Source organism: Procambarus clarkii, chromosome 18 (genome assembly GCF_040958095.1).
Source record: "Procambarus clarkii isolate CNS0578487 chromosome 18, FALCON_Pclarkii_2.0, whole genome shotgun sequence".
NCBI lineage: Eukaryota > Metazoa > Arthropoda > Malacostraca > Decapoda > Cambaridae > Procambarus > Procambarus clarkii.
In genome coordinates this window covers 49,842,781-49,855,104 of record NC_091167.1, presented here as the reverse complement: position 1 = coordinate 49,855,104, position 12,324 = coordinate 49,842,781, and the positions used below count along the sequence as shown (strand labels likewise).

General features: G+C 37.9%; 1 protein-coding gene across 1 annotated transcript in view; it reads left to right on the top strand.

Moving 5' to 3' along the window:
• Window positions 1-10,674, top strand: part of LOC123750937 (Y+L amino acid transporter 2-like) — a 91,407-nt gene extending 80,733 nt beyond the window's left edge. Inside the window, exons 8-9 of the mRNA XM_069326591.1 lie at window positions 8,854-9,031; window positions 9,413-10,674. Coding sequence (XP_069182692.1) covers window positions 8,854-9,031; window positions 9,413-9,474 — 240 coding nt within the window. The 3' untranslated portion in view covers window positions 9,475-10,674. The remainder of the gene's footprint in view (window positions 1-8,853; window positions 9,032-9,412) is intronic.
• The last annotated feature ends 1,650 nt before the right edge of the window (window positions 10,675-12,324 follow it).

Here is a 12,324-nt window from a genome sequence, read left to right as displayed (position 1 = left end):
TATATATATATATATATATATATATATATATATATATATATATATATATATATATATATATATATATATATATATATATATATATATATATATATATATATATATATATATATATATATATATATATATATATATATGTATATGTCTCCGTGGTGTAGTGGTAAGACACTCGCCTGGCGTTCCGCGAGCGCTATGTCATGGGTTCGTATCCTGGCCGGGGAGGATTTACTGGGCGCAATTCCTTAACTGTAGCCTCTGTTTAACGCAACAGTAAAATGTGTACTTGGATGAAAAAACGATTCTTCGCGGCAGGGGATCGTATTCCAGGGACCATAGGATTAAGGACTTGCCCGAAACGCTACGCGTACTAGTGGCTGTACAAGAATGTAACAACTCTTGTATATATCTCAAAAAAAAAAAAAAAATATATATATATATATATAAATGGAAATGTTCGTTTGCTCAAAATCGCTAATCTCCGAAAGTTCTTTAGCAATTGCCTGGAAATTTTCACACAACGTTCCATTCGCATCCGAGCGGGTTTTTATATATATACTATAAAGATGTCACGTCTGTGACGGGAAAAAACATGCTTTTTTTGAAAAGCTGTGTTTTTCATGTGATTTTCAAGTGACGGAAATCTTCGAAACCTCTTTACCGATTCCTTTGAAATCTTTATACAACATTGCATTCGAATAGGCGAGCGTTTTTATATACATACTATGTACATGACTCACCTGTGACAGGAAAAAACATGCATTTTTTTAAAAAACAGCGCCATCTGTAGGACGTATGAGCAACACACGTTGTAATGTCCGAAAGTTCTTCACCGATTGTTTTGAAATTTTGACATTATGTTTTTTTCGAATACGTGCGTGTTTTGATGTACCTACTATTTAAATGCCACACCTGTGACAGGTAAAAACATGCATTTTCTGAAAAACAGTGCCATCTGTTGCACGTAAGAGCAACATACAATATACAAGATATGTTAGGATTAAATTTCAATGTTTCCGATTTCATTGATATATTGAATTTTCATAGTTTTATTTATTTTCATTTTGATATAATTATTTTGTGTAACAATGCGTTGGAATTGAGCTGTGTTGTTTACCATACCGTTCATTTCGTGGGTATTGCTGATTTGTTTCTTTTTTCATTTTTTCATTCCGTTTCTTTAACTGTTTTCCTTATTTTTCAGTGCAATATGTGGTGAATTTGAGCTGTGTCGATTTATCGGTGTTTGAATTGAAATATTTCGTTAGTATTTTCTGTTTTTGTTATGAAAACAAGAAAATGGACAACATGTTTATTTCACATCTTCAAATGTGCAACAAACAGCTATGAATCCACCAGTTACAACGTTAACTGCTTTTTCACGTTATGTCAAAATGACGCATTTGCAAAAACATTGCTGTATTCGGAAGTGCCTACGTATTACACATGAAATGCCAGTAGAAAATCATTTGAACGACGTAAACGAGGAGAGCGAGTCAACGGACAACCTGGCATATTCAAGCAAACTGAAATAGGCACACTGTACATCGTGCATTCCAATCAGGATGAATGCTTCTTTCTTCGCAAGCTATAGGTAAATGAGTCAGGTAGTATCGTCTTTCCAGCAATTGAGATTTGTTAGCGGCATAACGCATGCCACTTTCTGTAGTGCATGTCAAGCTCTGAATTTATTGGAGAACGACCAATATTGGGATGTATGCATTAATGACACGTCCATCACGTCACATCCAAATCAAATTCGTGCATTGTTTGCAATCATATTGACCACCAGCTCTCCTTCATCTCCAACAGAGTATGGGAGAGACACAAGTCGCACCTGGCTGAAGATATTGTCCATTGAGTACGCAAGGAAAATCCAAATATGAACATGAATTTCACAGCAGAAATCTACAACGAAGCCTTGATAATGATTGAAGATTTGTGCTTAGATATCGCGAACAAAGTTCTCAATCAATTGGGAATGCCATCACCGAATCGATCTGCTGCTGCTTCGTTCAATGTAGAATTGCGTCGTGAACAAAATTTCAACACGGATGATCTGTTATCGTATGTGCATTCAAATATTCTTAAGCTAACGCTTGAGCAAAAAGGCATTTACGATCAAATAATTCAAACTGTCAATATCGGGTTTGGAGAAATCTTCTTAGATGCACCAGGTGGAACTGTAAAACCTTTCTAATTTGATTGATTTTGGCAGTATTTCGATCCCAAAATGGCATAACCTTAGCGCTTGCGTTGTCCGGAATAGCTGCGACATTGCTTCCAGGTGGAAGAACTGCTACTTCGGCTTTGAAATTGCCATTGAACATGCAATTCATTGAAACTCCCACGTGTAGCATTTCCAAAGCATCCGGCATGGGAAAATTATTGCAGAAATGTAAACTTGTTTGAGATGAATGCACAATGGCCCTCAAAAAATCGCTCGAGGGTCTTGATCGATCATTGCAAAATTTGTGTGGAAACATCAGACCATTTGGGAACGCATTAATATTGTTTGTACGAGGTTTTAGGTAAACATTACCTGCAATTCCTCGATCGACACCAACAGATGAAATAAAAGCTTTCCTGAAATACTCTACTCTGTGGCGCCACGTAAAGATGTTAAAATTAACTACAAATATGCGAGTCCAGCTGCAAAACGATCCATCAGCTGAGATATTCTCACATCAATTGATGGAAATTGGGAACGAAAACGTGCCGGTTGATCTGACCTCTGGACGAATTTCAATGCCCTATAACTTCTACAATTTAGTGACGTCAAAAGAAGAATTGGTTGAAAAAGTATTTCCCAATATTCAAACAAGTTATAAGAATCACGAATGGCTGAGTGAACGAGCTGTTCTTGCGGCCAAGAACAAAGACATCTAAGAACTTAACAATATTATTTAGTCTAACATACAAAGAAAGGCAGTCACATACAAGTCCGTCGACACTGTGGTGGAAGCAGATGAAGCGGTTAATTATCCAATAGAATTTTTTAATTCACTGGATCTGCCAGGGATACCACCACCGCACGAACTGCAGTTAAAAATCATCGTGCCAATTATCATGTTACGAAATATCAACGAGCGAAAGCTTAGCAACGGCACGCGGCTTGCAGTAAAAAATTATTCAGCAACGTCGTAGAAGCAACAATCTTGACAGGACCTTTCAAAGGTGAAGATGTCCTCATTCCTCACATTCCTATGATTCCAACGGATTTGCCATTTCAATTTAAGAGATTGTAATTCCCAATTCGATTGGCGTTTGTAATCACCATCAAGAAAGCTCAGGGCCATCTTTAGAATTGTGCAATTTAGATCTAGACACAGATTGCTTCTCACAATTATATGTTGAGTGTTCTAGAGTCGGCAATCAGACAATCTCTATATCTTCACAGACAGTGGAACAAGAAAAAAAATTGTAAACCCACAAGGATTGTGAAATAAAACATGTTAGAACTGTGCATTTTCTCTTTTCTTTCTTTTCCATTTAACCAGACTGAGCCACAGCAACGCATGGCGGGTACAGCTAGTATATATATAAAAATGGAAATGTTTGTCTGTTCAAAATCGCTAATCTCCGAAAGTTCTTCACCTATTGCTTTGAAATTTTCACACAACGTTTCATTCACATCCGCGCAAGTTTGTATTTATATACTATATAGATGTCACGTCTGTGACAGTAAAAAAAAACTTGCTTTTTTTGAAAAACTATGTTTTTTGTATGAGGGAAATCTTCGAAACCTCTTTACCGATTGCTTTGAAATTTTGACACAACGTTGCATTCGAATAAAAAGCATCTTTTTATATATCTACTATATACATGCTTCACCTGTGAAACATGCTTTTAAAAAAAAACAAAAAAACAGCGCCATCTGTTGGACGGAGCAACACATGCTGTAATCTCCGAAAGTTCTTCACCGATTACTCTCAAATTTTGACACAACGTTGAATTCGAATAGGCACGTCTTTTTTATACATAATATTATGCCACCCCTGTCACAGATAAAAACATGCGTTTTTTAAAAACAGCGCCATCTGTTGCACATAAAAGCAACATGCACGCTATACTAAATCTGTCACGAATTCCCTTTCAATGTTTCCAATTGCATTGATAAATTATATTTTCATAGATTTCGATTTATTTTATTTTTTATTTAATTATTTTGTGTGATATTATGTTATATGTTGAGCTGTGTTATTTACCATACCATTAATTTTGTAAGAATAAGTATAGATGCCTAATCTGTGACAGGTAAAACTATGCTTTTCTTGAAAAACAGCACCATCTGTTGCATGTACGAGTAACACATGTACTATATTAAATATGTTTTAATTCCATTTCAATGTTTCTGATTGCAGTGATAAATTGAATTTTCATAGATTTTGATTTATTTTAATTTTGATATAATTATTTTGCCTGAATTGCATTGGAATTGAGCTGTGTTGTTTACCATACCATTCATTTCGTGAGTATAATTTTTTTCATATTTTCATTTCATTTTTAACTTTTTTTATATTTCAGTGATGGGAACATCAGATCACATGATGTTCCCAATTTTCTGATGGGAACATCAGACCCTTTTGGAAGGCATCAGACGAGGGAGTTAGGAATGGTGGGGATGGATGGGAGAGATGATGGGGAGGACGAGGGGACAAGGGTAGGGGTAATGGTGGGGAAGGACGAGGGGATGGGGATGTTTGGGATGGTGGAGACGAGGGAATGGAGAATATTGGGGAGGACAAAGGGAAAAGGGAGTGGGACATTGTGGGAAGGAAGAGGGGATGGTGGAGTGAGGAATGGTGGGGAGAACGAGGGGATGGTGGAGTGGGGAATGGTTGGGAGGCCGAGGAGACGGGTGAGGTGGGATTGGTTGGGAGGACTAGAGGACAGGGAAGATTGCTGTGGCTCAGCAACGTACATGCATAGCTGAGCCACAGCAATGCGTGGCCGGGTACGGCTAGTGTGTATATATATATATATATATATATATATATATATATATATATATATATATATATATATATATATATATATATATATATATATATATATATATATATATATATATATATATGCACAGACTACCCTATTCCAGTAGCTGAAGTTTATAACTTTTTAGACACTCAACCCACCAGGGGACTCGAACACTGGCCAACAAGGTGGCAGTTGCATGCTGTATCCACTACACCATACTTCAAAGCCATTAAGAGAGGTAGGAATTCTGGGTATTTAACCAACCAGAACTCCAATCCTCTCCCAGGCAATGAGATAGTGTGGGACCTCTAATGCTCTTTCATCGGTTCCTGTTATATGGGAAAACTCAGTGCCAAATGCTTAATGCACAGACTACCCTATTCCAGTAGCTGAAGTTTATAACTTTTTAGACACTCAACCCACCAGGGGACTCGAACACTGGCCAACAAGGTGGCAGTTGCATGCTGTATCCACTACACCATACTTCAAAGCCATTAAGAGAGGTAGGAATTCTGGGGTATTTAACCAACCAGAACTCCAATCCTCTCCCAGGCAATGAGATAGTGTGGGACCTCTAATGCTCTTTCATCAGTTCCTGTTATATGGGAAAACTCAGTGCCAAATGCTTAATGCACAGACTACCCGATTCCAGTAGCTGAAGTTTATAACTTTTTAGACACTCAACCCACTAGGGGACTCGAACACTGGCCAACAAGGTGGCAGTTGCATGCTGTATCCACTACACCATACTTCAAAGCCATTAAGAGAGGTAGGAATTCTGGGGTATTTAACCAACCAGAACTCTAATCCTCTCCCAGGCAATGAGATAGTGTGGGACCTCTAATGCTCTTTCATCGGTTCCTGTTATATGGGAAAACTCAGTGCCAAATGCTTAATGCACAGACTACCCTATTCCAGTAGCTGAAGTTTATAACTTTTTAGACACTCAACCCACCAGGGGACTCGAACACTGGCCAACAAGGTGGCAGTTGCATGCTGTATCCACTACACCATACTTCAAAGCCATTAAGAGAGGTAGGAATTCTGGGTATTTAACCAACCAGAACTCCAATCCTCTCCCAGGCAATGAGATAGTGTGGGACCTCTAATGCTCTTTCATCGGTTCCTGTTATATGGGAAAACTCAGTGCCAAATGCTTAATGCACAGACTACCCTATTCCAGTAGCTGAAGTTTATAACTTTTTAGACACTCAACCCACCAGGGGACTCGAACACTGGCCAACAAGGTGGCAGTTGCATGCTGTATCCACTACACCATACTTCAAAGCCATTAAGAATTCCTTAATGAATTCCTACCTCTCTTAATGGCTTTGAAGTATGGTGTAGTGGATACAGCATGCAACTGCCACCTTGTTGGCCAGTGTTCGAGTCCCCTGGTGGGTTGAGTGTCTAAAAAGTTATATATATATATATATATATATATATATATATATATATATATATATATATATATATATATATATATATATATATAAAATCAACTAGTATTGTAATATATATATATATATATATATATATATATATATATATATATATATATATATATATATATATATATATATATATATATATATATATATATATATATATGTATGTTTTTCCTATTCCATCTAGTCGTCAGTGCTGCAAGGTGCAATTCTCAAAGTTTATACATGTAGCTTAAGCAACTCAGATTAAGAATGGGTCTTGTAGCATATCTTTAGACCTCTACATGTTTTGTTTTGTATAGTTTTGATTTGGAATTTGTTTCAGGTGTCACATCTCCAAGAGTCTGTCGCTCAGAGGCACTCAACTGGTCTCTTGCTAATTTTATTTAAATTATTCGCATATTGGCCAGTTTGATATGTGCTTCTCACGTTAGTATGTTAATGTGTGCTTATGGAATTTGATTTAGGGGTTATGTATACACATAGTTTCTTTCCCTTTTTATCTCTACTGATAGAAGGGATGTTTCCCTTTTTCTCTTGTCAGAACTTTGTTTTGGCCTGGATTAAAATCGAGAAGCCATTCTTCAGACCATGTCTGAAGTACAAAGTTCTTGAAGTTCTTTTCAAATGATATTATAGTCCCTCTCTATTCTGATTCTTCTGTATTAGTTTTCATCATCACAAACACTGATATGAAAAAAACTTATTTATTTTCCCAAGTTGGAAGCATATTCTAGGAATAGGAAGACCTCTAATACTAACAAATGTCGTATTTTGCTCCTCATCTCTTTCCACTTTGAGATCTAACTCAACTTTCATTGTGACACTGATTTTTTTTAAGAGAATACTACCTGACTCACTATTCCCCCCCCCCCCCTCCTCTCCCATCTGATAAAGCTGATCACTTGGTAATTCAAAGGCATCTTCCTCCTCTTCATGTGGATATGGAGCATCTTAGGCCAGTTCGCAGCATTTGATGTTTCGGTGTTTTTGAATGCTTGCTTTTCTGCCGTTCATCAGATTTATCACCTCACGTTTCTCGTTCTCTTACATACTCTTTGATTCATTTTTCTTTACTTGGTTTTTGTACTTTCGTCATGTAGTTTAGTTTTCAAGATGAACAACAGTAGTTCTTAGTTTATCAGATAGAAAGTCAATAGGTATATTGTCAATTCCTTGTTTTATAGTATGTTTTAACTAATGTTCATAAAGTTATTTAAGAAGATGTTGATGCACGGTAGTTGTAAATAATTGGAATTATTCCATAATTTATTTTCCTTCATTTAATACAGAATATAAAGTCAGAGAAATGCATGGACAATTTCACCCATCCCAGGTTCAAGTTGATTACAGTAAATGCAAAAGAAATTTTGCAAACACTTTTTAACTTACTAGCAGCTTACACACCCATCTCACTCATTACTGAGTGCAGGTGTCTAGCATTAGGGGCGTAATGGTAACATGTCTCATTGACTGTAGTTGAGTTAGATTCACATGTCTCCTCTGTACTGTAGATCATGAATATTTCAGCACTACTGAATGATCTTGAATATTTGTCTTTGAAAGCAAATATATCATGAGATTCCGAGAAACCATCTAGGACACTTTTCCACGAGCGTTATATATATATTTTTAATTTAATCCATTAAATCATGAAACATTTTTCAGGGGAGGACAGCAGTATAATTTGATAAAACAAATGAATAAATCCACACCGGCCGTGATGAGGGGTTTGAACCTACGTCCATGATGATCTCAGACGCGCCTTAGTCGATTGTGCCACGACATGATCAAAATAATGTGCATGGGGGAGTTGTGTAAAACTCTTTGTGTCTTGTGGTTTGTGTCTTGGAGAGGCTGCGGGATCCGTGCGAGGCCAGAAGCACTCCTGGTTGCATTTCTTTGGACCATGTCGTGGCGGAATTGACTAAGGCGCGTCTGGGATCATCCTGGACGAACCCTCATCACGGCCCTTGTGGACTTGCTCGTTTGATGTATCCCGCTATTGTGATATCTGTGTGTATTGATTAAACAATTTCTTATTTTCTTAAAAACTTCCTGATAATTAGCCTATGTGCTTCGTTTGATCTGGAAGAGCAAACCATCTCTGGGGTACACTCCGTCTTTCCATGTGTTGTACTAGAAAATAGACCTCTCCCTGAATATTTTAAAGAGGTGATTTTAATAAGGCACACCTCATTTTTCTAAATATTTTATGAGGGGATACACTCTTTCTCAGCTTATATTACCTCTAATAACAGTTTAAGAGATATTTAGTCTTACTAGAGTGGTAGGTCGCTATACTCCTTTGGTCCAGCATTTCGATTAAGATTTTGTTCCATAAAACACAATATTTCCTTTTCTTTCAGCCCGAATTAATCTGAGTTTCTGTTTGTTAATGTGATGTATACATATCCTTTCCTTCAAGGTGTGGCTTGGATTCCCAATAATGCACCTGATCATCATGGGATTCCTGACGGTGTTTCCAGTAATACGCCAGCCTCTGGAGGTGGTAGCGGCGCTGGTGGTCATCGGCACGGGTATCCCAGTCTACTACCTATCCATCCACCGCCAGGATAAGCCCAATAAACTCCTCTACGCCATGGGTCAGTTACCTCTGGAACGTGTGATGAGTGCTGGAACGCGTTGTACGCTTTACATGATATAGCTCTAATATTATGTCACTGTTGTTGTGGGTGGTGGTGATGTTATAATAGTTCTTATTAGGTTTTTATTATAATTAATAATTACAATTAGTTTTTGTACTCTCATAAAAATTATTATAATTATCATCATTATTATTATTACCATTAGTACTGATAATATTGATAGTTTCTCGCCATATTTTGAACTAACAATCTTAAGTGATATTAAACTATAAGATTATTTTTTATGAAGGAATTCCAATATCTTGTATTTTAGGTACTGTGAAGATATTACTGAGTTAAATGATTTTTACTGGCATTAATGATGTGTTAATTTTTCAGATAAAGTGACCTATGTGTGTCAGATGATGTTCCTGGCCGTGCCTGAGGAAAGGATAAATTGAGATCACGTCATGTGCTGGAGTGGATGTGATTGATGCTTTTGTAACACTTAAAAAGTATTTCTTGACAAATGCAAGCATTACAGTTTTGTTTGAATCTTTTAATGGAGAAGTTTTCAAAGTATATGCAGGGCTATTTTGTAGCAGTTGTCTTCCATTGTGAGTTCTGAAGACTAACATTAGAAAGCTTCGAGTGTGCTTAGGAATTTTTTTTTCATGAAAGAAAGGAGTCTTTATACAGTATATATAGGAGTCAATTCATTGTTTCAAGTTCACTATGAAAAAAATTCTAAATTACGTGCAGAAAGCTATTCTGGTTGGGTATGCCAGCCCTCTAAAGCAGGCCCAAAAGAACCTAGAGAGGATGGAGAAGTTCTTTACGCTGGAGTAACACGTCTCCTGCCGGGGTTTTGAGCCCACCCAACCCACTGTGAAAAAGGGTTTCTACATCCTCACAGGAGAAAAACTTTTGAACAGCATCGTCAGCTTTAGAGAACATCCCTGGAAACACAAACTGAAACTGTCTCTATTTTCCGCTTGTTACAACTTGTATTAAAGTTGTTACATCTTGGCTTAACGTGTTTATGACGTATCAGAACGTTGTTACAACTTGCTATATTGGTTGTTATAACTGGTTAGGAGGTGTTAAAACTTGTTCAAACGTTGTACCAACGTCGTAGTTCCGGAGTGTGTTTGGCGGGATGGCGCTTCTTGTGGAAAAAAATGTATCATGTTATATTATATATTAAAACTAATGAAAATCTATTATCATGGAAATTAGGATTTATCAGTATTGTTCCTTATTTTCTAACCTTTCAGTGTACATCTTTTTTCATTATATTCCGGACATGCAAAATTCGAAGGTTTTTACAATCATACACACATATACAAAGAGATTTACTCGGTTTTTATCAGTTAACTTTACCATGCTGCCAAATGTAGCCAAAAAGTTCCCACAAATGTAACCAAAATCGTCCCATTTAGGATATAACTCTCTGTTTAGAAACTTAGTAAATTGTAATACAAGTGAAATAAAATAACAACAAGTATATCAAACAATGGCAATGTATTTCCTCAAATCACAGAAAAAAACATTGTTGATATATGAAAACCATCACGAAATTATACATCCATTTATGAGGCAAAACATGTACACATGTACACATACAAATCCTGCTCCCCCCACACATGCATACGCAAACACACACACACACACACACACACACACACACACATTCGATCCCAGGCGCCGGCGAGAAACGATGGGCAGAGTTACTTTCACCCTATGTCCCGGTTACCTAGCAGTAAATAGGTACCTGGAAATTAGTCTGCTGTCATGGGCTGCTTCCTGGGGTGTGGGGAAAAAATAGTAGTAGTAGAAACAGTTGATTGACAGTTGAGAGGCGGGCTGAAAGAGCAGAGCTCAACCACGGCAAACACAACTAGGTGAATACAACGAGGTAAATACACACAAACACTCACCCACTACACATACACACACACGCACATACTCATAAACACACACACACTCATGAACACACATGACACACACATTGTGTTTGCCGTGGTTGAGCTCTGCTCTTTCAGCCCGCCTCTCAACTGTCAATCAACTGCTTCTACTACTACTATTTTTTTCCCACCACCCCAGGAAGCAGCCCATGACATCGCAAGCAAGGCAAAGACTCAGCCTAAATTGCTGCATAGCCACATCAGGAGAAAAACAACAGTAAAGGAACAGGTTATGAAATTAAGGTTAGGGGCAGAAGGATTCACTACAAACGACAAGGAAGTGTGTGAGGAACTGAATAAGAAATTCCAAGAGGTCTTCACCTTAGAGCAAGGAGAAATCCCAGAGATAAGAGGGGGAATTGCTAACCAGGAACCACTGGAAGACTTTTAGAGCCACAGAGACGTTAGAAGGAACTTTTTCAGTGTCAGAGTAGTTAACGGATGGAATGCATTAGGCAGTGATGTGGTGGAGGCTGACTCCATACACAGTTTTAAATGTAGATACGATAGAGCCCAGTAGGCTCAGGAATCTGTACACCAGTTGATTGACAGTTGAGAGGCGGGACCAAAGAGCCAAAGCTCAACCCCCGCAAGCACAAATAGGTGAGTACAAATAGGTGAGTACACACCGACAAGGACTGACAAGAATGAGAGGAGGGGATGAACCAGCCTTGCTTGATCTGATATTTACCCTAAATAAGTCGGATATAAGGGAAGTTAAGTTAGAAGCCCCATTGGGAATGAGTGATCATAGTGTATTGAGCTTTGAGTACCTGGTTGAGCTGGGATTTATCACCCCCAAAAAAGAACTGGGAACCAAAGGGCTGGCGTACCAAAAGGGAAACTATGAGGAAATGAATAAATTCCTATGAGATATACATTGGGACACAGAACTCGGAACCAAGTCCGTACAAGACATGATGGACTATGTCACACAAAAATGTCAGGAGGCTGTAAGCAGGTTTGTCCCAGCCCGACAGGAAAAAACAGAGAAGCAAAGGAAGAATCCGTGGTTTAATAAGGAATGTATGAAAGCAAAGGAGCAGAACAAAAAAGCATGGAGGAACTTTCGTAATAACAGAACACCAGAAAGTAGAGAGAGATACCAGAGAACCAGGAACGAGTATGTCAGTGTGAGAATAGTAGCTGAGAAAAGATATGAAAATGATATAGCTAATAAAGCCAAGACCGAACCAAAGCTACTACACAGTCACATCAGGAGGAAGACAACAGTGAAGGAACAGGTGAAGAAACTTAGGGTGGGCGAGGACAGGTACACAGAGAATGACAAAGAGGTGTGTGAAGAACTCAACAAAAGGTTCCAGGAGGTCTTTACAATAGAAC